This window comes from Neomonachus schauinslandi, chromosome 9 (assembly GCF_002201575.2).
Source record: "Neomonachus schauinslandi chromosome 9, ASM220157v2, whole genome shotgun sequence".
Lineage (NCBI taxonomy): Eukaryota > Metazoa > Chordata > Mammalia > Carnivora > Phocidae > Neomonachus > Neomonachus schauinslandi.
The window spans coordinates 30,825,018-30,851,611 of record NC_058411.1 but is presented as its reverse complement, the minus strand read 5'-3'; the positions used below and the strand labels follow the sequence as shown (position 1 = coordinate 30,851,611).

At 45.1% G+C, this 26,594-nt stretch overlaps 1 protein-coding gene across 1 annotated transcript; it reads right to left on the bottom strand.

Annotated features, from left to right (window-relative positions):
• Positions 1–427: 427 nt before the first annotated feature.
• On the bottom strand, positions 428–23,739 carry SLC10A1 (solute carrier family 10 member 1). The gene is made up of 5 exons (XM_021679901.1): positions 23,213–23,739; positions 11,771–11,981; positions 4,585–4,763; positions 2,690–2,886; positions 428–642 (listed from the first exon to the last, which is right to left on the bottom strand). Exons 1-5 carry the CDS (start codon positions 23,566–23,568, stop codon positions 428–430), a joined length of 1,158 nt encoding a protein of 385 aa, XP_021535576.1. The 5' UTR covers positions 23,569–23,739.
• Between the last annotated feature and the right edge of the window lie 2,855 nt (positions 23,740–26,594).

Sequence of the window (26,594 nt, the reverse complement as noted above, 5' to 3'; positions counted from 1 at the left end):
CTTGTTTAATTGCTTTTGCATTTTCTGTCTGCTTTTGTACATTCAGTGTCATGTTGGCGTTCTCAGGAGCTTTAACCCCAGAAATGTCAGAAGGGAATTTTAAGGTTAGTAAAGGACTTCGGAAGTTTAAAATCTGGCAGCGCTCTGAGCATTTATTTCCTCTTCTCTGTCACAAAGGCTGGAATAGGATTTGGATAGTTGATTTTAGGGTAAAAGCCCCTATTTATTGGCTAGTTCAGAAGTTGAGTGCCTCTTATATGCCTATGGAACACTGTTCTGGAAATTCAGGGACAAAAGGCAGTTTTGGTTTCTGTTTTTCATAGGGCTGTCCTTGAACAAGTCTTTATTTTTTAAACAAGTATCCACCTCTGAGCTGGGGATAGGTGAGGCTCTTCAGGTAGACTGTCCTCCCTTCAGGCAAGGTTTGTCAGTTCTGATAGTTCCTGCTGGCATTGCTAGAGAGACTCGACACAGGGCTCTGGTGTTCTTTCATCTTTTGCTCTCCTCCATTTGATTGCACTGAATTGTCCTCTGACCAGGCTGTGCAAGGGGAGCACTTCTCCCCTTTGTGGGTGCCATTTCCTAGAGTTCCTGGAATGGTTTCTTCAATTTCAGCAGCTGTGTAGGTCATTTTTGTTTTATCTGGAAAGTTGAAAAGAGTCAAGGGTGGAGGAGAGCAACTGTAGTTAATACAAAGCTTGTTCAAAGACCGCACATCCTAGGTGTTAAGTCGTATTCTGTGGGGTTTTGTGGGTTTTTTCCCCATCTCTTTACCACCTAGCTTCCCGTGACTTAAACTCTGGGGGAAAGATTTGTTTTCCCTTCAACATCCCAAATGGTAATACTACAAATAAGTCTAGTATTTATTGACTCTTCATCACTTCCTCTCCAACTTGGTACAGGGAATGCAGTGGGAGAGTTACATGTTCCACAGGGTTGACTTGGAAAGGGCAGGGAGGAAAGAGCTTTTAGGGGGTCTTCTAAGTGGAGTTCTCATGCCCCCCTCTTGTATTTGGACACCGATTTTCCTGCCTGTATGGAGGTGAGTGGTGATCCTAGGACTCAGGCTTCACCTATCTAGATTGTCCCCATTTTTGTAGAAGGGTACAGGGCTCAGAAACACAAGAACGAGTCTTCACCCTGAACACAGCTGCTTCAGCCCTTATAGTGCATTAGCTCCAAAGAAGGTCTTCTGAGGTGCATTGTAGCCCTGCAAACTTGGGAATCTGGTTGGTTGGTTTAGAAGCTTCCACCTCACACTACTTATGCAAGACAGTGGAGACTAAAGACTTAATGGGCAACAAATTTGAGTTGCTCTCAGGTAAGCATCAGACTAGATTATTTTCCACAACTCTACTGTTTTTGTTTTTTAAAGATTTTGTCAACACGCACAAGCAGGGGGAGCAGCAGACCGAGGAAGAAGTAGGTTCCCCGCTGAGCAAGGAGCCCGATGTGGGACTTGTTCCCAGGACCCTGGGATCATGACCTGAGCCGAAGGCAGATGCTTAACCAACTGAGCCACCCAGGCGTCCCTTAAGATTCATTTTAGAGCATGTGCTTGCAAGCAGGGGGAGAGAATCTCAAGCGGATTCAACTGAGCACGGAGCCTGAGGCGGGCATGACCCTGAGATCATGACTTGAGCCAAAGTCAAGAGTTGGGTGTGATACTTAACCAACTGAGCCACCCAGGCCCCCTTCCACTGTAGTTTTAAACCAGTGCTTATAAAGTTAGAAAGTACAGTCAGCTACTTATGGTTTCTTTTTGGCTGCTTGATAAGATTCTGTCTTAATTGTAAATCCACATTAGCTACCAAGAGAGAGAATGAAGTCCCCCCGGGGAAGGTTGTCTTCCCAGGGTTTGAGTCCATTCCCAGGGTTTAGAAAACATCTTGAAGGAGCCCCTCAAGTTCATGGGAAACAAGATCGAGTTGAAGGATATGAGTGATTCTACTGTTTAGAATTCTACTGAAGTACCTTACTAAGTTAAGGTTTCCTGATTTGGAAAAGTGACATTTGCAGTTGAAGTCCACCAAGAGGAAGGGTCTTAGTAGGTTTCCTTGAGGTTTATTATAAAGAATAAAAAAAATGCTCTGAACATCTTAGAAAAGATTTGGTGCTGTGCTATTGTTTAGAAAGTAATTCAATAGTGATCAGACTAAACAAACTAGATAATTGTGATCCTGTAATAAACTTGTTTTGTTTACTGTGTAACCAGAATTGGGAGTCTTTTGGCTCCTGGCTTATTAGGCTGCATTGCTTTAATGTTTTTTCATAAAGGAGTGCCCGTGGTGTTTGGGTCTAACCTGGTTCTAAGAAGAACCTAGTCCTAAAGAAAACTGAATTTTCCAGATTTTGAATAGGAGCTCTTCACACAATTACTACCTCACAGCTATTAAATGTCTAAGACATAGAGTCTTCCATGGTCTCCCCAGTTAGTCAAAATTGCCTTATTCCAATGAGGGCAAAGTCTCTCCACAGTCGATTCTTCCAGCTAGAAGACTGGCTGGAGTGCAATTCATGGAAATAGCCCTGGCTCTTTGAAGTTCTTTCCTGCTTCTGGTGCTATCTGGTTTCTAGTGACTTGGTAAGAGTTGAAGCCCCATCTAAAAGGTACCTGCCAGAGATTTGTTTGCTGGCAAGGATCAGGTCCAATATGGGAGAATGCTAAGGAGAATGATTCAATACTCACCCTTGGAAGGCTTGATTTTCTCACAGCACCGAAAAATGAAGATGAGAAGAACCCCTTCTCCAAGCTGGAAAATCATGTAAAGGAGAGGGAAGAAGAAAAGCGGTCCAATCTCTTCAGGGGGGAATGTCACATTGAGAATGGTGGAACAAAGCTGAACATTTTGGCATCCAGTTTCCATGCTGACAGTGCGGCTGCACCTGTGTAGGTTAAAAAAAACAAACCTAGCCATTATTTCCTTAGAAGGGACGTGAAGGTGTGAATTCACTTGTCCATCTCCCTCCCTCCCCAAATTACTTAAGACCCATTGAATGAAGGTGGGAATGTGTGGTGACTGGTAGGTTCATGGCAGGGAGTTTTTATGAGAGTTTGAGTAGCTTAGAGATTTACCATTTGTCTGCTTCTGCAGGCAAATTAAAATTTGGAGAGATGTTTGGCTGATGAGGGATGAAAGTGTGAGCCAGTATCATTCATTGGCTAGTTCTATACAGTTCACATATGGGACAGTTGCAGTATGACCATAAGTAGAAGATGGTCTGAAATGCCTGGGGACCTTGTCCCGTTTCCTAGTTTCTGGTTTGAAGATCTTTAATTCCCAAAGCATAATGATTAAAAAACAAACGAGGGGGCGCCTGGGTGGCTCAGTTTGTTGAGAGTCCGGCTCTTGGTTATGGCTCAGGTCATGATCTCAGGGTTGTGAGATCGAGCCCCACATGGGGGCCTTTGTTCAGTGGGGAGTCTGCTTGAGATCCTCTCCCTACTCCCCGCCCCCCCCCACACTCGCTCACTCAAATCTTAAAAAAAAAAAAAGATTCAGCCCCATTATCTATCTTTGGAATATACTCTTGGTTTTGCTCTCGTTTTGTGGACTGAGGAATGGGATGTTTACATTTACTGAATATACATTTATTGAGTTGTGATAGTAGTGTTTTAAAATAGTTACTAAAAATTTCTGAAAGCTGTCTCAGCACATTTATTATGGGGGAAATTAATTACTCTGATGGCCCTTGATTATGTGTCCATTTATCACTGAAAATTGACATCTAGTGGTCATTGAAAGCCTTTTAACTCTAATCACGTGCTATATCCTATAATAATTTGTTCTTTATTAGTGTGGTTCTTAAAATGGATAATTTTTTAAGTTGTATTTTTAAAGCAATTCAGTTTGGGGGGGCAAGTGGGAGGGCACTAGGGTGCTACTAATGTTTAGACTTCTGCATAAGTATTTGTTTATGGCTGAAAAGAGGCAAAGTTTCTGAAATGTACTGCACTATGTAGACGGTGTGTCTGATAATCCTACACCAGATTGTAAGGCTGACTGTCTCTGAAAATAGCCCCTGAGTTTGTGAATTGGATTAAAGTACAGCAGAGGTCCATAGCCACTTCAACTGTTAGTGCCACTTAGCAGAGCTGTCACCCAGTGGTGTCCTTGTCAAGACTAAAACCTCGGCAGGCAAGGTGGAAGAGTGGAAAAGGAAGATGATCATCACCATGATGACATGGAGCTACTCCAGAGTCGTTTAGTTACCAGATTTCAGCAGGAGATGGAATCTAGGCTCAGGAGGGAGCACTTCATCATGAGCTGTTCCTCTTTGGGTTATTAGATGCTTTTGTTCCTAAACCATTTAGTAACTTACTCCAATGCTTGTCACTGTCCAAAGTTCCTTGTTCAGTTGATGCATTTGTACATACTGCCAGGAAAATGCCTCCCCCGGGTTTTGGATCTTACCTTTTCCTGAGAGACCAGGACAAGAATGAGGCCGGTGGGACGTTGAGATCTAAAATAATACCTACTGAGAGAGGCAGAGGGAGAAGCAGGCTTGGCAAGGAGCCTGCTTCTCCCTCTGTCTCTCTCTGTCTCTTAGGAATAAAAAAAATCTTTAAAAAATAATACCTACCGTCCATTGAGGCGGAAAAGCGTAGAGAGGATGTAGCCCAGCAGGAAGCCAATGAAAGGCATCAGGGAGGAGGTGGCCAGCAAGTGTGGTGTCATGACAAACATGATACTCTTGCCCACATTGATGACAGAAAGTGCTATGATGGCCACGCTTAACAAAAGCATGATGATCCTCCCTCCCTGTAAATGAGGATAGGAAGAAAAGGCAATTAGAAGGGTGGTAGGGGATAGGGAGGAGCAGAGAGTCTGAGGAAGCATGGGTGGGTATCAAAGGTGGGAAACATTTTAATGAAAAAGTGGTATTTGAAGAGGGAGTGCAAAAAAACCTTTATCTTCCATCTTTTTGGAATTCTTAGGGGTTCCAAGCTAGGAAGCTTCTTGGACAACAGAGACTTAATATTTTTGTTACTGTTGACTGTTAAAAGAACAAGAGAGCCAGATATTTACCAGCAAAATGAATTCTGGAAATCGGTGAAGTGCAGTTTGGGACAAGCAAGCTATGGTGAACCGGAGCCAAGTGCTGAGAACAGGCCACTAGGCTTTTAGAGAGGACAAGCTGGGAGGGGCTGTTTCGCTGAGTCCTCATTGGCAGGGCTATTGCTAGGCCAGGAGAAATTCTTCCTCCTGCTGGGGTATGTAAAGTAAGCTTTCTGTTGGGTAATGCAAGGTATGCTTCTTTTGGCAGTTTGAAGTGTTGGGGAGCAGTGTGGACAGGTTTTCTTGAATTCTATTTTGGGCAGGTGGGTCAAGCAAAATAGGCACTCTTTGGGACCTTGTTACTATTTCCCCGCTAGTATTGGTTCATGAAGACTTTCCAGTAGTCAGTAATGGGAACTTTGAGTCTCTAGCAGTACTAGATTATTATTTGGCCAAGCCAGAGTTTGTTGTTTTTTTTTTAATTGAGCTATCAGTTAATAGATTTCTAATACTGTTTTTCCTTTTCTGGGGCCAGTTGTTGAGCATCTCTAGCCAGTTTTTCTAGATTATCATGTGGGGGAAATCCTTTTGGACCATGACAGAGGTTTGGTTGTTGGTTCATTTGAGAGCAGCATTCTTTGTGGAAATATCAGTGAGGTGGTTTCCTTTAGGTTCCAGGGAATCAGGTTTAGAATTCCCAGGACCTTGATGATGGCCAAGTGGCTGGCAAGAGTATGGCATCTAATAATTCCTGGACATAAAGGCCATTTTTAATTTTATTCTTGTTAGAAATGAGGAAGCCTTGCTGGTTCCATAGCATTCCAAAGTCACAAGCTACTCAAAAGGCATACCTACTCTCAGGCGAGTGGTAGTCCCTTCAGGGCTTCCCAACTGTATTTTGAATGAGATTTCCTTTATTTTCACGTTACTAAGCCAGCATGGCTTCTGGTTGACATCTTTGGATCACGGATTTTTCAGTAAATGCTGTGACTCGGAAGGAATGAGACTATTCCGTCCTCCCACAAGTTTTTAGTTACAAATTAGAAGTTTTCTTACAAAGTCATTATCTCTGGAGCCTGTATACACATATCTACCGTATTACCATCACTTGCTCCAAATATTTTGGAACTCAGAAGTTATTCTTGGAACCTGTCATACTTGTCTCAAATACCTCCATTATGGGTACAGACTGCATCCATTTTAGGATGAATTTGATTTCTGGAAGTTGCCAAGAGTCATTTGAAGTGAAGCTGGTAAAGGTGGGTGATCAAGCCAGGTAATGTGATTTTAGACCCCAAATGATTTATAACCATAAAGGGGCAAGCCTACTTTCTTAAGTGACCTGCAGATTGGATATGAAGGAAGTTACCAAAAAAAGTTTCAGAAATGTTCTGGGTAGTAAGGCAACATCAGAAACAATGCAGGTTCACCCTGCCCCAGGTGAGTGGCTATAAAAGCAGTATTTATTGGGAACAATGGTATGTTTTCATTTATTTTAGAATTTGCTTTATTTTAAAATTTGTTGCATCTTACATACCATTTTATTTTTAAAAAGATTTTATTCATTTATTTGAGAGAGAGAGAAAGACCAGAGCATGAGCTGGGGGAGGAGGCGGGGAGCAGAGGGAGAGGGAGAAGCAAACTTCCCGCTGAGTAAGGAGCCCGATGTGGGGCTCCATCCCAGGACACTGGGATCATGACCTGAGCCACCCAGGTGCCCCCATCTTACATACCATTTTAAATTTTCAATAGGTGAATTTATGATGAAATTAACAATAAGACTTTTTAGCGTGTAACATAAGAATAAAAGCTTTCAAAGTGCACTCACATGTCTATGCATTTTAGAGAATGACACACCAAAGTGATAAATAAAGTATATGCATAAATTTAAGGCTCTTTATCCCTCTAATCTTTTGGGTAAAGGAATATATAGCAAACTTTTGTTGAATTTACCGTGTTATTTTCTAATTATTAGGTGTATTGCTTCCAGTTTCCAGTTCATTCATGTGACATGTTTCCTAGTAACATTTTAAAACTGTGATAAAGGGCGCCTGGGTGTCTCAGTCGGTTAAGCCTCTACCTTCGACTCAGGTCTTGTGATCTCAAGGTCCCTTCTCAAAGGGAAGTCTGATTCTCCCTCTCCCTCTGCGCCCCCCCCCCCCGCCATTTGTGCTCTCACATACTCTCTCCCTCTCTCTCAAATAAGTAAAATCTTAAAAAATAAAAATTGTGGTAAAATGTATATAATACAAGTTGCCATTTTAACCATTTTTAAGTGTACAATTCAGTGGCATTAATTACATTCAGGAAGTTGTCTTGGTAACATTTTAACATATTGCTCAAATTTCAGCTGCACTGTTTTGCATTTCTATGTTTGAATCCATGTTGCAGCTGATGTGATCATTTAAAGATTTTTATTTGAGAGAGCATGAACGAGGGGGAGGGGTAGAGGGAGAAGGAGAGCAGACTCCCTGCTGATCAGGGAGCCCGATGCAGGGCTGGGTCCCAGGACCCTGAGATCATGACCTGAGCTGAAGTCAGATGCTTAACCGACTGAGCCACCCAGGTGCCCCCTGATGTAACCATTTAAATGTCACCTGTACCAACTAGTGGTTCTACCCCAGGATAGGAAGGACTTTCACAGACCTCATTGATAACCACATGTTTCAAGTTGTGTTGGAAGACTTAACTGATGAATTGTCCAGTGTGCATTTGGATTGATTTCTCCTTTTGGATTTTTCCTCTACTCAATGACCAAATAGATTTTGACCCCATCAAGAGTGTAATGGGTAATGTAGGGGTCATTGGGCTACAGAAATTGTCCATGAGCCCAGAAATCCTCTTCTCTGTGGGCAGCTGCTGTATTCCCTCACTCTTGTTCTTCCACTCTTTGGGGTTGTAGAGTGGTTTTGAGCACAGATGTTGGTGTGACCCCGGTGTGAAGGCTGGTTCTGTCAGTCTGTAGGAGCATAAACTTCGCTCAGTTGCTCAACCTTTCTGAGTGAGGTGGACAGCTCAGCACCTGGCATATAAGAACTGACTGACTAAATTGTACCTCCTCTTAGTTTTCACGGCTAAAGGAGAGGAATTGACCATCCCAAAGCTTCCTGTCACTCTCAGTCCTGCCATTTGTCCACAACCTCCTGCTGTGACAAGAGGCCATAGGTAGTTGCTTCTCCACAGGTCACCATGTTTTTTGCACCAGCCGACTTCACTGCTCTGTGAAAGCTGACGGAAGCTGTGAGGAGAGTACATTCACAGGCAGCCAATCCATCCGCATGCCGGTGGCCCAGGACATGATCTAGCTCACTTTGCCCACAAAGGTGGCCTACACAGGTTGCTGAATGGCCAAACTAAGAAGATCATCTCATTTAGGGAGTTTGCAGAACTAGAGAAAAGGCAGCAGAAGCAGAGGCAAGTGTTAAAAGACACAGCAGCCTGACAGCAGCCGAAGCCACCAAGTTGGCAGACATGTGAGACGGAGGTGGGGCGGGGTGGTTCTCCGGTAGCAGCAGGGAGGGGAAAAGCATAGGGGGACGGGCTGAGTCACTGTAACAGCACGACCCTTATTTAAGGGTGGTGGATGGCTTGTGGTAAAAGTGGACCATGTCATGCTGAGGTTCATCAGCCTGACCGCATAGAATTGAATAAACCCTGGCATGGGTAAGTTAAAGTATTAGTTGAATTGCCATCCCAAATAGAGCATCCTTGAAACTGTATCTTGGCCTATCTAAATGTGACCTCCCACAAAGTAATGCAAGGGATGGAGCAGTTTGAGCAGATGCCTTCTGCCAAGCGCCAGTTATCAGAAGTTGGGTAATTGTGATTTGAAAGTCTCTAGAAGGGTTAAGTGTGGAAAAAGGCGGGGACGAGTGTTTGTTCATTTTTCAACTTATCGTTCACTATATCTTATACAAGAGGGAGATCTCACTGGACTCCATTTCTGCTGTTGAATTGAGTGGCAGGCGTGTAACGCAACAGGAATAGGAGCCTGACTGATAGTCCTGGCTCTGCCATGTAAGTTCCCTGGGCCTCAGTCATTCCATCTGTAAAATTGGAATAAGGCAGGAGACTGAACTTTATCTTGAAAGCCCTTCCAGCTCTAATCTGAGATTGTTTCTGCATCCTCAGATGAATACTTTTAATTAAAGTTACTCTGAGTTAAAAAGGAGACATACATTCTTATATTAGTTGTGACTGGCAGTATAGTCCTTGGCTTTGTCACCTATAAAACGGGGAAGAGCAGAGTTGCATTAAATGATACCACGGGTCATTTCACATTTTTAATTTTTTTTTTTTTTTTTGCATTCCTATACCTCCACAGACTATCTTGAATAAAATTACATGATAGACACAAAGCTTCCTGGGGTTTTTTCCCCTGCTAATGTGGGGAGTGTCCCAGGTGGAGGGAAGGACATGTGCAAAGAGAAAAGAGCTGGAACTGGAGAGGCTGGGGATAGCAAATCAAGAAGGGCCTGGAAAGCCACACTGGGGAGTTTTAAAGTTTATCCTGGAGAGCGTACAGAACTGATGTGTTTTAAGCACAGTAAGAGAGACACAGTAAGAGTTTGTACTTTCCATCTCCATCCGCAGGTTAAAACTGGATCAGGGAGCCAGGTTAGAAGGCTGTTTCAGTTGTCTTGTGAGAGAGGATAGTGGCCTGAGTGGATGATAGTGTTCTCAGAGATGGGGAGGAGTGGATGGATCCAAGTGACACAAGGCAGAATAGACAATCTCCTATTTGGGTGGATATCAGAGGGGATGGAGAGGGGACACTGAGAACGATTTAACGGTTTTGTGGCTCAGGCAGCTAGGCACATGGAACGCCATTCCTTGAGATAATCACATGGGGAGGAGCAGGCTTGGAGAGGAGATGGTTTTAATTTAAGACATACTGAGTTTTAAATGCCTGGCGCATATTTAGGTAGAAAGATTGGGCAATTAATAGATGGATTCTGGAGTCAGAGGAGAGTTGAGGGCTGAAGATGGCATTCTGGAAGTCATCAGCTTGTGGATGGTCATTGAGATGGACTAGATCTCATGGTGGGGAGATCCTGGGCTTAGGGAAATCTGGTAAGAAAAGCAGAAAGCCTGGGCTGAAGGCAGAGAAGTAACTTTCACCAGATGAACTTACTAGAGAGTCAAAAAGAAGTGCCAGAGAGGTAAGTGGAGAGCAGGAGGGCCTGGATCACCACAGCTGAGGGAGAAGGCTTCTGAGAGGGAGGCGATGGTCAACCATACCAATAGTTACTAAAAAGTTAAGGACGAACTGAGAAATGCCTGTTGGATTTGGCAAAGAAAGTAGAACAGGTGGTCATCATCATGCTGAGCGGATGGGAGACCAAGGATGAGAGAAGAGAGGGATTCAAGTAGCTGAGACTAATTGTTGAGGGCCTGTCACTTGTGAGAGCGGCCCTGGTGGGTGTGGTGGGAGTGGAGGGGGCGGGGGGCGGGGGGGGGGGATGCAGGTGCAGGGAGGGATGTTTCCTGAAGCATGGGTAGGGGAGGAAGGGCAGGTGTTGGAGCCCAGTAGAGGTTGTTTTTGTTTTTATAGCTAGGAAAGAGGTGAACCTGTATCAAATACTGATTGTGAAGAACCAACCAATACAGAGACTTAAGAAATGAGAGCAGAGGTGGGGGAGGCTGGGGGGCTTGGGGATCATCATCAATAAAAGCATATCTCTGAGAAGCAAGAGTGGAGAGAATGGATGCTGCCCTTCAGAACTGAGGTGGGCTGATCGAACATGGACAGAAGGAGGAATGACTTGACCAGGTCTTCCAACAGGGTGGAAGGGGAGCTGTAGCCACTGTATCAGGACTGGGCCAGGACAAGGGCAAACCTACCCTGGATGATGGTAGTGTGAAAATTGAAAAGTCCTGAAAACTTGACTTACATTTTCTTTGTCTCAGGCCCAAAGCTGCTGCCAAGCCTTGAGCTTCCAAGCAGCAGGCCTTGTAGGCTAGGCTGGCCTGAGGCAGAATCCTTCCTGAGGACGAGCTTGGAGCCCCGGCCCTGGGGGATGAGCAGTGAGCTGGAGGGGGAGACTGACAGGGACTGAGCTCCAGGGTTACAAAGTTGGTAGATGGTCCATCACAGCACTCCCAAGAGTCTATGATTCTTCTAAGGGCAGGGAAGTGGCGTGATGTCCTGTGTGTGACCACAGTGCTCCTCCAAGCCCCCTCTACTCCTCTCTCCCTCCCGTCCCACACCTGAAATGCTGAGAGTGCGTACACTACCTCTTCCCCTGTTTTCCTCTGGCCTCTCATCAAGTCAGCCAAGTTGGCCCTCGTTCCCCCAGAGTTCCTTTATTCGGGCTTCTCCCCCAGGCTGACCCAAATCCTACCCTTTCTTCATGGTCTACCCTCACCCGATCTTCTTGCATTCAGCCAATACTTAATTGTACACTGTATTTGATCTGATTTGTCATGTGTTATCACTTCACTTTCTGCTAATATCAGACTCATTGATGACAATGAAACCTCAGAGTATAGCATAAAACTTAGCATCTAGTAGGTACATAATACAAGTTTTTTATTATGAAAATAATGATCATATAATTGTGTGTGGTGTTTTCCTTCTTTCTCCTAACTCTTCAAAAGTACTCTCATGTACATTACAATCCCATGAAGTAGGTGTACCAATAGTAGACCCTTTTCTTTTTCCAATAAGGAAGGAAACAGACACAGAGAAAGCCCAATGACTCTCCTCAGGCAATACACTGAGATGATAGTGGTGTTCTTGCTCCCTGCACAGGTCCCCAGGTTCTTACCTTGTGGACATAGCGTACATATTGTGGCCGTTTGGCATTGAGGAAGATCCCAATGGTGCAGGGAATGAGAACCAGGACTAGTGATATCACAATGCCTTTGTAGGGTATCTTGCTCTTCAGATCCCCATCATAGATCCCCCTGGAGTAGACATACAGGAGGAAGGGCATCATGCCCAGGGCAAAGAAGGTGGAGCAGGTGGTCATCACGATGCTGGGTGGGAGAAGCAGGAAGAGTACAGAGAGAGCCCATTAACATAGACTATTCTGTTCATTACCTGCTATGTGTCAGGCACTGTGCTAAGCATTTTACATACATTAATTTCTTTTTTCCGGTAGGCTTAGGAGATACAGGCTACAGGTTGATATTCTCAAGTTCTTTACTTTCTGGTTTATCTTTACATTATTTACGATAAATAGAGTGTGAGTCCCAGAGCCTGGATAATATATCTTCTCAGCTCTAATCTGTATCCTAATTGTACTATTACCATTTCCATTTTCACTCCAATACATGTTAGTCCTGTATAGGGAGAAGCCTTCCAGAAAGGCTGACTGAAAGAATGAAGCAGCTAGGGAACATTGTTGTATTTGTGGATATTCATGTGACAATATATGGCTCTGGCTTCCATTCTTGTGGGAAGGTTGGGCATGAGGGGTTGGCAAGACCCCAGGAAAGCCCCACTAAGTGTATGTCTCTCCTCCCCACAGCCCTATTATCTATCTGTACTTCTTCATTGTTTCCATAGAGGTGAAAAATAGCTTCAGTGAACATCAAGCATGGCCTAGGTCAAAGGGTCCAGAGTATAGCCATCAAGGACAGCAACAGGTAGAGGTATCACTAGGAATAAGTAGATGTCAGAGGTGAGGAGAGACCCTCAAAGAATATTGTGAACTAAATAATGGGAAAATCCTTCTTCCATGAATATCTAAAACACCTAAACACATATTTGAGCTTGTACAAAAGTTAGGGAGGTTTCCAGGTGCCAGCAACAGAATGCAAAGGAGTTGGTGGGTGAGCTCATGCTGAAGCCACACTGTGTGGAGTGGGTAGGGGGTGGAGTTTAGTCTTGGTTATCTGGAGGCTTAGGTTTTCATGATAAAGGGAGGGACTAGAACTGAGGTCTATATATGTGAAAAGAGGAGAGTTGAAACCAAGAAATCAATAATAACTATTGGAAAAATAAAGTATCTAATAATTTCATGTGTCAAATATAAAATCATAATGGAAAAAATATTTGGGACAGAATAATAATGCAACACATATTTTAAAACACATGGGAGATGACCTTGGATTCACAATAGTTTCTTAGAAAATGACATCTAATACACAAATATAGACTCAAAATGGATAAAAAACCTAAATGTGAGACAGGAATCCATCAAAATCCTCAAGGAGAACATAAGCAGCAATCTCTTCGACCTCGGCCGCAGCAACTTCTTGCTAGACACATCTCCAAAGGCAAGGGAAACAAAGGCAAAAATGAACTATTGGGACTTCATCAGGATAAAAAGCTGCACAGCAAATGACAGATAACAAAACCAAAAGACAACCGACAGAATGGGAGAAGATATTTGCAAATGACAAATCAGATAAAGGGGTAGGATCCAAAATCTATAAAGAACTCGTCAAACTCAACACCCAAAGCACAAATAATCCAATCAAGAAATGGGCAGAAGACATGAACAGACATTTTTCCAAAGAAGACATCCAAATGGCCAACAGACACATAAAAAAGTGCTCAACATCACTCGGCATCAGGGAAATACAAATCAAAACCACAAAGAGATACCACCTCACACCAGTCAGAATGGTTAAAATTAACAAGTCAGGAAATGACAGATGTTGGCGAGGATGCAGAGAAAGGGGTACCCTCCTACACTGTTGGTGGGAATGCAAGCTGGTGCAGCCACTCTGGAAAACAGGATGGAGGGTCCCCAAAAAGTTGAAAATAGAGCTACCCTATGACCCAGCAATTGTACTACTGGGTATTTACCCCAAAGACACAAATGTAGTGATCTGAAGGGGCATGTGCACCCCAGTGTTTATAGCAGCAATGTCCACAATAGCCAAACTATGGAAAGAACCCAGATGTCCATTGACAGATGAATGGATAAAGAAGATGTGGTATACATATACAACGGAATATTAGCAGCCATCCAAAAAAAAAAAAAAAAAAATCTTGCCATTTGCAACAACATGGGTGGAACTAGAGAGTATTAAGCTAAGCAAAATAAGTCAATCAGAGAAAGACAATTATCATATGATCTCACTGATATGTGGAATTTAAGAAATAAGGCAGAGGATCATAGGGGAAGAGAGGAAAAAATGAAACAAGATGAAACCAGAGACGGAGACAAACGATAAGAGACCTTTATCTTAGGAAACAAACTGAGGGTTGCTGAGGGAAGGGCGGGGGATGGGGCAGCTGGGTGATGGACATTGGGGAGGGTATGTGTTATGGTAAGCACTGGGTGTTGTGTAAGACTGATGAATCACAGACCTGTACCCCTGGGGCGGGGGGGGGGGGGGGGGAAATAAGTGTCATGAAACAATAGTTAGCCTTACTACAGAGGATGCACTCTGATATTTTTCTCCTCTTTTAGTTTTTAATCATTTTAAAATAAAATAAAATGGTGGTAGAGACCCTCCCCCGAAAAGAAAGAAAATGACATCTAGAGCACAAAAAAAGAAAAAAATAAATTTGATTTCATCAGAATTAAAAACATTTGTGCTTCAAAGGAGACTATCCAAAAAGATATACCAATGGCCAATAAGCATATGAAAAGATGCTCCACATCATTAGTCATTAGAGAAATATAAATCAAAACTATAATGAGATCACCATACTCACTAGTATGGCTACAATAAAAGTGATGGCTAATAAGTCTTGGAGAGGATGCGGAGAAATAGGAATCTTCCTGTGTTGTTGCTGGGATGGGCAGTAACCATATGACCCAGGAATTCTACTAGATACATAGTCAAGAGAATTGAGCACATATGTTGACACAAAAACTTGTATACTTATGTTCAGAGCAGCATTATTCATAATAAGCAAGACGTGTAAAACAATAAAAATATCGACTGATGAATGGATAAGTAAAATATGGTGTATCCATACAACTGAATATTATTCAGCCACAAAAAGCAATGTATTAAGTATGGGCACATGTTACCATAGGGGTGAACCTTTTTTTTTTTTTAAGATTTTATTTATTGGGGCACCTGGGTGGCTCAGTCGTTAAGTGTCTGCCTTCGGCTCAGGTTGTGGTCCCAGGGTCCTGGGATCAAGCCCCGTATCGGCTCCCTGCTCAGCTGGATGCCTGCTTCTCCCTCTCCCACTCCCCCTGCTTGTGTTCCCTCTCTTGCTGTGTCTCGCTCCGTCAAATAAAAAAAAAAAAAGATTTTATTTATTTGACAGAGAGTGAGCGCACAAGCAGGGGGAGCGGCAGGCAGAGAGAAAAGCAGGCTCTCTGCTGAGCAGGGAGCCTGATGCAGGGCTCGGTCCCAGGACCCTGGGATCATGACCTCACCTAAAGGCAGACGCTTAACCGACTGAGCCATCCAGGCGCCCCTCACATGGGCGAACCTTGAAAACAATATGCTATGTGAAAGAAGGAGAAACATAAAAGGCCACATATTGTATGATCCCACTTCTATAAAGTCTATGGAGACATGAAATAGATCAGTGGTTGCCAGGGGCTCGAGTGAGAGAGAAATGTATAGTGATTGCTAACTGGTTTCTTTTTGGGATGATTAAAATGTTCTGGAATTAGATACTGGTGATAGTTGTACAACCTTGTAAATATACTGAAAACTACTGAATTATACACTTTAAAAGGGTGAACTTTATGGTAAGTGAATTATATCTCGATAAAAAAATAAATCTGGGGAGCAACTAAAATCATTCTTAGAGGAAAATTTTTATAGCCTCAAAAGTTGATATAGAAAAGCAGAAGACTAAAAATGAACTAAGTATCTTACTCAGAAAATTAGAGAGAAACAAAGTAAAATCAATGAAAATAGAGGGAAGAAAATATTAAAGTTGAGAGAATAAATTAAAAAATTTATATAAATTGAGAGGATCAATTAAACCAAGAGCAGCTTTTTTTTCCAAGTCCAAGAAAAGACACCTCTGGCATGACTAATCAAGGAAAAAGAAGGCACAGATTGATTATATTGGGAATGAAAAAGGGTACATAATTACAGACACATTAAAGATTTTAGGGAGTTATAGAAGAAACCAAGGCCAGTTTTGTACTTTTCATTTTTCAGCTTGGATTGAATGGACAATTTCCTGGGAAATATGATCTATAGAAACCAACTCAAAATGAAGCTGAAAACCTGAATCAACTTAGAATCATTGAGGACATGAAGTAAGTAGTGAAAACCTATCCTCCAAACCCCACATGATGTGTATAGTTTTATAGCAGAGTTCGATTAGACATTCAAAGTATAGATAGTCTCAATATTATACGGAGAATACAAAAAGGGAAACATGCCCCAGTTATTGTATGTAAATAGTATAACTTTATTAAGGTTAATTTTTTTTATTTAAATTCAATTAATTAACACATAATGTATTATTAGTTTCAGAGGTAGAAGCAGACTGCCCCCTGAGTAGGGAGCCTGACGTGAGATTCCATCCCAGGACCCTGAGACCATGACCTGAGCCAAAGGCAGACGCTTAACCGATTTAGCCACCCAAGCACCCTGAATAGTATAATGTTAAAATCAAAGCTGCAAAAGAACATTATGAGGAAGGAAAGTTAGGGGCCATTCTCACCCATGAACACAGAAGAAAAAATCTTAAATAAAATATTAGCAAACAAATCTAGCAATGCCTTTACAAAATAATACAAAGAATAAGATGGGTTTATCCCAGCAATGTAAGAATGGGTTAACATTAGACAGTCTACCGACATATATCGCTGTATTATCACATTAAAGAAAAATGGTATGATCTTTCATAGCTAAGAAAATTGTCATTCAACAAAATTCAGTGTTCATGCATTTAAAAAATTAGCACAGTAGCAGCAGAACAGAATTCCGTAACCTGAAAAGGGTATCTATCAAAAATCTACAGCAAACAGTACATTTTATGGTAAAAAATTAGAAAGTTTCCTCTAAGAAGAAATATAAAGGAAGGATACCTGTTACCCACCTCTATTGTAAATCACACTACATATATATATATGTCTTTGCTAGCACAGCAAAACAAGAAATAAAAACTATATAGGGCTGGGGGGAAGAAAAGAAATTAAATTTTCACGACATGCCAATGATTGGACTGTCCACAGAGGAAACCCAAGTGAAATTCTACTACAACTAGAAAGTAAGAGAATCCATGAGTTTTTTAATACATCAGCAATATGAAAAAATCAGTTGTGTCCTAGGAAAAATAACTACGACATGGTTTTTCTGCCCCCCTACCCCACCACACGCCAGGACATGGATTTTTAAAAAGAGATACCATTTAGCAGATGTAACTACACTTACTGTGGTGAGCATTTTATCATGTAAACAATTGTCAAATCACTATGCTATACACCTAAAGTTAATATTGTCTGTCAACTATATTGCAATTTAAAAAAAAGAAATGCCATAATATTCACAAAATCTATGAAGTGTTTAGAAACAAATCTAACAGAGACATGCAGGATCTTTATAGAAGAAATTATAAAACTCCATAGAAAGGTATAAAATAAGGTCCTGCCCCCCAAAAGAAAAGCTGTATCATTTTCATGGATGGGAAGACACAATATTATAAAGATGGCCTCTAAATTTTTAATTTATTAATCAAAATTCCAGCAATATTTTTTGTAGACTTGAGACCTAATCCCCCAAATCAAATGAAGAGTTAAGGGTGAAGTGTAGCTAACAATTTTTTGTCTTTTTTTTTTTTTTAAAGATTTTATTTATTTATTTGTCAGAGAGAGAGTGCACAAGCAGGCGGACTGGCAGGCAGAGGGAGAAGCAGGCTCCCTGCTGAGCAGGGAGTCCAACGAGAGACTCGATCCCAGGACCCTGGGATCATGACCTGAGCTGAAGGCAGAGGCTCAACCGACTGAGCCACCCAGGCACCAACCCCTTTCATTTCTTATTGGTCATTTGTATTTCACATTTCTATGAACCACTTGTTCATATCCTTTTTGTCTACATTTCTTTTGAATTATTGGTTCTTTTTTATTGATTTATAAAAGTTCTTTGCATATTGAAGGAATTAATTCTTTGGCCTATATTTGGCTAATATTTTTTTCCCAGCATAATGTTTGTATCTTGACTTTGTGGTTTTTTTAGCCTTATAAAATTTTTAAATCTTTATGTACATTTTTGGGTGACATTTGGATTTTACATCTGAGATTGCAAAAAAACAAGAACAAAAAGTAATTTTTTCTGTATACTTTTTAGTTTCTTTTTAATTTTATTTTACTTTTTTTTTTTAAAGATTTTATTTATTTATTTGACAGAGAGAGACATAGCGAGAGCAGGAACAGAAGCAGGGGGAGTGGGAGAGCGAGAAGCAGGCTTCCTGCCGAGCAGGGAGCACGATGTGGGACTCGATCCCAGGACCCTGGGATCATGACCTTAACCACTGAGCCACCCAAGCATCCCATTCTTCTTTTTTAAACAGTTTTTAGTTTATTTATTTGAGAGGCAGAGAGAGAGGGAGAGCATGGGGAGGAGCAGAGGCAGAGGGACAAGCAGAACTCCAACCCAGGACCCTGAGATCATGACCTGAACGAAACCAAGAGTTGGACGCTTAACCAACTGGGCCACCCAGGCGCCCCATAGCTAACATAATTTTCAAGAAGAACCAGGTGTGGGGACTTACCTTTCAGGTATAAAGACTTACAAAGTCACTGTAATTAAGAACTGGTACTGGTGTTACTGGGGCAAGGTAGTCACACAGACCAGTAGAAGAGAGAGCTCAGACAAAACCCATGCATATTGGTGAATTTTATCTATGTGAGAGATGGAATTACAAATTACCAGAGAAAAATTCACTCAGTGGTACTGGGAATTCTCTCTTCATCTGGAAAAGATAAAATTAGGTCACACTATACATAAAAGTAAGTTCTAGTTTGAAAATCTCCATGTGAAAAGCATAACTTTAAAACTTTTCAAAGAAAATGTAGGGGAATATCATCATGACCTTGAGCATAGTCAATGATTTCTTAAAGGAACCCTCCCCAAACACAAACTGTCAAGGAAAAATATTGGTAAATTTGACTAAATTAAAATAAGCACTCTGTATTATAAGACATCATCATCAAGGTATAAAGACCAGCCCCAAACTGTGAGTAGACCATTGCAACACACAAAAACAACAAATAACTAGAAATCAATGAGAAAAAACACAACAGTCCCATAGAAAAATCGGCAAAGGACATATCTCTAGAAGACCAATGGTGAAACAGTCATTGGCCAAATGGCCAATAAACATATGAAAAGGTGCTAAACCTCCCTTGAAATCATCTGCAGCTGCTGTGACTCATTTCACTCTCACCAGATGGCGCACATTACAAAGTCTGACAATTCCGAGGACAGATGAAGACAAGGAAAAAGAAGGATCTTCATACACTGCTGGGGAAAGTGTGAAGTGCAAGGACTACTCTGGAGACTTATTTGTAGGTGTGTGGACCCCACCACCTAGCAGTCCTGCTTTGATTATATGCACTCTCACATGGGAGCATGGGGCACAGTTACAAGAATGTTCAAAGCAGCAGAACATGAAATCCACATAAATAAATGTCTGCCAAGAGAACAGATACATTCAAGCAAACTGCACTGGGGCTCAAATGCACTGAAGTAGCGATTCTACTCATATGCCTTTATCTCCAAAAAGCAGGTTGTCAAGTGATCTGGCCAGTATGGCACTGTTTATATAAAATTTAAGAACATGCAACTACAACAATGTGTCTTGCTTATGGATATATACAAATAGGTAGTAATAGTGTAAAAGGGTCTGTGCTCCCTTGGGGTGGGTAGCGGGGCACCAGATTGGAGAGGGACACACGGGGGCTACAGTGCTAGCTATTGATCTCTTCTTGGGAGAAAAGCCACACACAACTTGTGTGCTTGTTTTGATGCCCTTGAACAGAGGAGTCATGCTTACTTTGGCTTGGCATGTCAGAAGTTCTGGAATTTGCTCTGGGACATGGTGTGCCTTGTGAACTCAGGGGGATGGAAACCATGCTCCAAGACCTCCGGGTACCTCCAGGATCACTGTCGTGATCCTCCCTTTACCATGAGGATCAGGGAGGGGAGGTGACTTGCCCAGACTCTAGCTCTGAGATCCGAGCTTGTTCTGGCAGAACAGCGTGGGCCTGGCTGCCTCTCGGGGGGCCAGAGGGCCAGAGGGAAAGGAGCACGTGTAGTTTTTTATTTCTCTTTCCTGCTTCTCAGAGCATTGCACATGCCCAACTTTTGGACATCTGTATACCCTGTGGGGAGGACAGGTTTGGAGCCCTTGTCAATAAAGGCACTGGAGGGGGCGCCTGAGTGGCTCAGTCGTTAAGCGTCTGCCTTCGGCTCAGGTCATGATCCCAGGGTCCTGGGATCGAGCCCCGCATCGGGCTCCCTGCTCACGGGGAAGCCTGCTTCTCCCTCTCGCACTCCCCCTGCTTGTGTTCCCTCTCGCTGTGTCTCTCTCTCTGTCAAATAAATAAATGGAATCTTAAAAAAAAAAAAAGGCACTGGAGGCTGAAGCTGAGGGAGCGTGGGGGTACCTGACAGCCTCTGGCGAAGTGTGAAATTCCTGGTTAGGCTTCCCACGTCGGGGGCGGGGGAGGCCTGCGGGCTGGTTGAACGTGAGGGGCAGCAAAGGCAGTCAGAAGAGCTCATGGCCCTCTGGCACTCTCCTCTGTCTCTGAATAGCCAAGCTCACTTCAACTTTGAGGGCATTTTCCCTCACCTGTGGGCCCCCTGTACTCTTGGGAGCTGGTGTGTGGTGGCAGCCTCGAGGAAGGAGCTGCCGTGGCTGCCCTCCCCGTGGCCCAGCCTCCCGGAAGGTGGCCTTCGGCCTGTGATGGCAGCCGCCGCGGACTCACCCCAGCTGTGAGGAGCAACACCCGCAGGAGAGCCTGGGACTGGCTCCCGACGCGACTTTCCCGCAAGTTCTGGGAAACCTCTGGCAAGTCTCTGGACTTCAGCTCCTGATCTATAAAGCGGAATCGGGGTCGTCAGATTCGCCCCAACTCTACAGGGGAAATCATCTAGTGTTGTGCTTAGAGAGAGGTCCTGACTGGTAGCCTCTGACCCGGCACATACTCCGTTTGGCTTGCACAGGGCTTTAAAAAAAAATGTCAATGAGTGGCCAATAGTGAAAACTTCGGAGTTTTCCTGTAAAAAGGGAGATTCTACCTTCTCTTGAAAAGCAGGAAGCAGGCGGCGGCGGCTCCGCGCTCCCACAGAACACCCACGGCAGAGACCCGTGGCATCCGGCCTGCGCAGGGGGCCTGTGCCCCACGGCTGGCGGGCCACCTGCAGCCACTTTGTTCCCTTATATTCATGCCTGGCCCTGAAGGTATCTGAGTGAAAGGACAGGATTTGGAGCCTCCCAGACCTTGGACAAATGTATTAGCTTCTCTGTGGCTCAGTTTCCTCATCTTTAAAATGGGACTCCGCACAGCACCTCCTCCCAGGAGGCCGTGTGAGGATTTCATGGGAGGTGCCTGCTGCAGTGCCTGGCTGTTTTGTATTATCAGTATCATTTCATCGTAATTAACGTAAGGAGTTGTCCCAGATGAACTCCAACTGTAAGTTAAAGTCTGGCAGCCGGTGAAGGGAGAGGGTGAGATACATGGCCTGCTGCTGGGGTCTGAGCTTTCATGCGCGTGGGGGCTTGTCTGTGGGAAGGGGCTTTGTGGCAGAAGGCGGGCATCCCAGCATTTCTCTGTGGGGTCTCCGTAGAAGTGAGGGTCCCCAGAGGCCCAGGCAAGGAGGCCGAGCAGGAGAGCAGGAGGGCTCATGTTCCCGCGTGGCTGGAGGCTGGGCTGGTGGTGGGCTCGGACCTGGCAGGGGCAGGCATGCTGCAGCACCTCGCTGGCACCCACGGGCTGCTGAGGCTGGGACATCTGGTCACTCACACCTACAAACACCCCTTCTACACTGGGATGAAGCTGCGGTCCAGGTTTCTCAGGACGCAGGGGCTGCAGTGAGCCTTGTCCACAGGGCAGATTGAAGACGGAGGGCTTGCTTTGCAGCAGGCAGGATTTGGATCAGAGAGAGGGAGGACTTTCCTCACAGGTAGTTGAACATTGAACGTGTTCCCATGGGAGACTGTACAAGCCAAACCCCCTTTTTGTGCCTGTCTTCCCATCAACTGCCTCAGTGAGGGGCTGAGTCACATGGGTAGAGAGTCTGGAGCTCAGAAGGTGGGTCCCAGTGAAGACCCACTCACTCTTGGTTTTTCACTTAAAGATCGGTGGCCTTCCTCTGCATCACCTGACTTGGCTGGTGTGCTTAGCACGTTTGGCAGGGAGCTAGCCAGCACAAGCAGCCGCGCTGTCCGAACCCACTGCCCTGCCTGGCACGGGATGGGGTCTCCACTGGGGACTGAACCTCGGAGGGGGCAGGCTGGAGACGGAGGCTCACAGAGAGGCAAGGGCTTTTGCTGGTGATTTTCCCTCAGCCAGCGTGGGCTGCTGCTGAGGCTGGAGCAGGTCTGAAATGGCCTCACTCTGGCAGGCGTTCTAGATCAGAGTCCCACCTGTTTGGAAGGACAGGTGTTCAGCCGGCCCCTACAGAAGCGAGCCCAGATTTCTGCTGTGATGCTTTGGGTGAGGGGTTCTACCCCTACCAGTTTGGCTGAGGTGCATGCAGCCCAGCATGGCTTGTGCCAGCACCGGGGAACTCTAGAATCTGCCTGGTTATGTCTTTGCATGGATGTGTTCCTGTGTCTGACAGGCCCATGGGGGAAGTTAAGAGAAGCCGTCCCATATGCCTGGAGAGCTGGAAGGATCTTTGAAAAGTCTTGCCTGTTCTACAGGGATGGGAAGGGTCTTTGGTTCTAAGCCACCTTGATCTCCCTGGAGAAGTTTGGAACCCCTGTGCACTCCCTTTCAGATCTCTGGCCTCAAAGCAGACAACTTGCCTACCACGGTAAGGGGGCAGAGTTCTCCAGAGGCCTCTCGGGTTTAAATAGTACTCCATCAGGTCAGTTCTTGTGGCCCATCTGAGACACCTCTGGAAGAAAGGGGTTTTCAGGAGGCCTCTGGACTAGCTGGGCCCCTTTGACTTGGTGCTTAAACCAAGATGTACCCCAACTCCTGTCTCCGGCCCAGCATAAGCTCTGGCCTCAATGCCCGCCACCCCCAGCCCTAGTGTCCACCTGACCCCCACTCACTCCCTATCTTGACTTTGACCCTGCTCTTTCCCGAGACTGTGACATCTCCAGTGCAGCTTCCATCCCCAGGCGGCTCCCTCCTTACCTCCAGTCCTACCTGAGGTTCATGTCCCCCTTCATGGCCAGACTGAAGACGTTGGACAGGGTCCCACCCGGGGAGCAGCCACAGACAAGAATGGCCAGTGCCTCAATGTTGTTTAGCTGGAAGACCTTGCCCAGCGTGAAGGCAGTGAGGGGCATGATGCCATACTGCGCTATCAGGGCGATGGCCAGCCCCTTGGGCTTCCAGAAGTGAGCCTTGATCTTGCCGAATTCCATGGTGCAGCCCAGTGAGAGCATGATAATGAGCAGCAAGAACACCAGGATGACGCTCAGTGCCTTGTCAGTGGGGCGCTTGCCGAAGTTGGGTGGGAGGGTGAAGTTGAGCGGGGCAGTCACATTGTGGGCCTCCATCTTCCTGCGTGGCTGCTGAAGGCCGGGGGACCCCGCACACCCCTTGTTCTCCACTGACTCCCTTCTCTGCCCAGTCTTTGCTAGGTGCCTTCTTCAGTCCCCTCCCAGGGCAGCAAGCTTCGGGACAAAAAGTGGCTCTGGGCAAATAGAAGGATTATGCAACTGGTGCTGTTTCTCTGGCTGCGGCCCCAAAGGGGAGAGAACCCAGAGCCTTATCTGCCTGGCCTTCCCTGCCCTCCACCTCCCGCGCCTCTGCAGCCTTCCCAGGTGTCAGTCACACTTCCCTTGCAACACTTTGCTACCGCTGGGACAGGAGAGCCATTTCTCTCTTTGGCCGTCCACTGAGCACACTCCACAGGCCTTCTGTCCTGGGGGACCTGTCCAGGGCCTGCACCGATCCGGGTCTGGTCCTTCCTGTTCTCTGTTCAGTCCCTGATGCCTCAGTTCTCATTCAGGGGAAGATGCCCTTCCCGTGCCCAGCGGGTCACCTCCATCTGCCCCCAAACCCGGGTAGTGAAACAGTTGAGCGTCATGGTTCCTTGCTGGACAGAGGTAGCCGATCTCAAGGGGCTGTGGGACAGGTGTGCTGCTGGCTTCCGGGAGGCGATGGGTCCGTGGCTCTTCTGGAAGATGACAGGGGCCCGTGTCCTTCTCGCCTATTCTGGGGAAACCCTTATCTTATTCCCGAACCTGGACAGAACAGGTCCCAGGGGGAAGAATATGCTCTGCAGAGTGTAAAGCCTGCTGGGATGGTGAGGGGCTTTCAAGAAGCTTGGGGGGCTTTTTCCTTAAAAGGCAGCTCTCAGGGAACCCTTGCCGCAGAGATGTTTGTGCCCCGATTTCCCAGCCACCAGCAGCCTGAGTCGCCCCATTGCTTGGGAAACTTGCTGAGAAGGAAGCAGGAATGCACAGGCTTTTCTCTCTGATTTCCTGACTGCTCTCCTTGCACTCTGCCCTTGCGTCTCAGGCTGGGAGCCAGGCTCTGGGCGGGCAGCAGAAGTAGAAAGAGGGGCGCACGTAGGGCAGGGCCTGCCGTGTGAGTGAGTGTGAGTGTGTGTGTGTGTGTGTGTGTGTGGCAGGCTAGCTGAAGACAAAGCACAAGCTGACACCGTGCAACCTCCCCCCACTCCTGGGTGGGACATGTGTGACATCTTCCAGGGATCTCCCAACTATCTTAATGTTAATACCTTGCTAGAGGGGAAAACAACCTTAACTTGACAATGGCCAGGCCTCCAGGATCCTGTAAGTCATTTTTAGCATATGAAAGTCCTTTTGGAAACTTCCCTTGTCTTTAACCTCCCCCAACTCCAAAGTATATAATCAACTGTCCTGTCCCTGTGCTTTAATAAAACCACCTTTTTGCACCAAAAACGTCTCACGAACTCTTGGCTCACGAACCCTACTCCAAAGCACATCAGCAACAAAGCTCCTTTCCTTCTTGATGTAGGAAAGATACTAGGGTTTGAAGCTGACAGCCAAGAAAGAATTCTTGAGACGTCTTTGGTGCAAAACGGTGGTTTTATTAAAGCACGGGGACAGGACCCATGGGCAGAGAAAGCTGCACTGGGGTCGCGAGGAGTGGCTGATTATATCCCAACTTCCAAGTTGGGAGGGGCTTAGGGATAGTGTTAAGTCTCTAAGGAATTTTGGGAGCAAGGTTTCCACGACCTTGAGGGGGGCTAGCTATTGTTGCGAAAAGGTCATTCATTACTGTCTAATAAAACCTGAGTCATGAGACCCTTCCGATGTATATCGGTGGGTCATATGCTTGGGGGAGGATTGCTAACACGTATCTTGGGGGGTAGAGATAAAGGAAATTTCCAAAGGAATTTTTATATGTTAAAGTAAGCTTAGGATCCTGGGGGTCGGGCTAAGAATGCCTTTTGCCCTTAGCAAAGGACTAACATCAAGGCAGCTGAGTTCCTAGAGGAATGTCACTCGGCCTGTTTCAAGGACTTGTCAGTGGGCTGTAGGTAGTGAGGACATTTAATAGTTTTTCTTCTGCCTTTGCTTCCCATATCACTTGGATTGAGTGTACCCAGAAGTTCAGGTACAGGCCTAAAGAAGGCTGCTTCCTCTCATTGGAGCTGGTCAGAAGAGGCACCCTACCAGAGTACTAAGGGCAGAATGATCACACTCTAATACACGTTCCTGCCCTCAGGGACTTTATAGTCCAGAGGAGACCATATGTGACCAGATGGTAACAATGCAAAGCAGAATGCAAAAAATGTCCTAGGCCCAGAATGTCACTTGGGCCAGGCCAAGTCAGGAAACTGGGGCTTCCTACCTAATCTAACTGCAGTTTCAACCTCCCCTACAAATGTAGTCTTAACTGATCAGTCAGGAATTTTCTGACAAGCATCAATGAGGTCATCTGTCACAAGGGCCTTCTCCACCCCCCCCCCGCCCGCGACCCCGAAGATGAAGTAATCTGCATAAGAAGATCCCCTGCCCATCCCCTTAAGGAAAGGTCATCTTGCCCAAAACAATCTTTTGCTAATAACTCTCTTGCCTCGCTCTCCTTCCTATAAAAACCTTACATTTTGTACAACTTTTTGGAGACCCCCCCACTTGCTACACGGGGTGCTGCCTGATTCATGAATCACTTACTAAAGCCAATCAGATCTTCAAATTCACTTGGTTGAAATTTTTTTTTTTAACATGTGCAACCATACCTGGGACACTGAAGCCAAAACAAGACATTACTTTTTACACATCTGTCTGATGCTCAAGGGGGTGAGGAGTCATCAGTCAGTACCTGTTAGAAGATCAGTTAAAACCTCCCCAGGGTCTGGGAATGTGTCTATTGATTGATTGGGCACAGAGAAAGAGCAGAGCTCCCACGGACGCTGTAAACTGGATACTAACTCAGCAACTCCTCACTTCTCAGAAAACCGAAGTTCTACCTCCCACTGTGGACTTTTCCCTTTGGGAAAACACACTTTCTTACCCTGGCCATGCCTCCCTCCCTACTCTTCACCGCTCCCCACCCCAATCCATTCTGTTTGCTCCCAGGTATGTGCCTT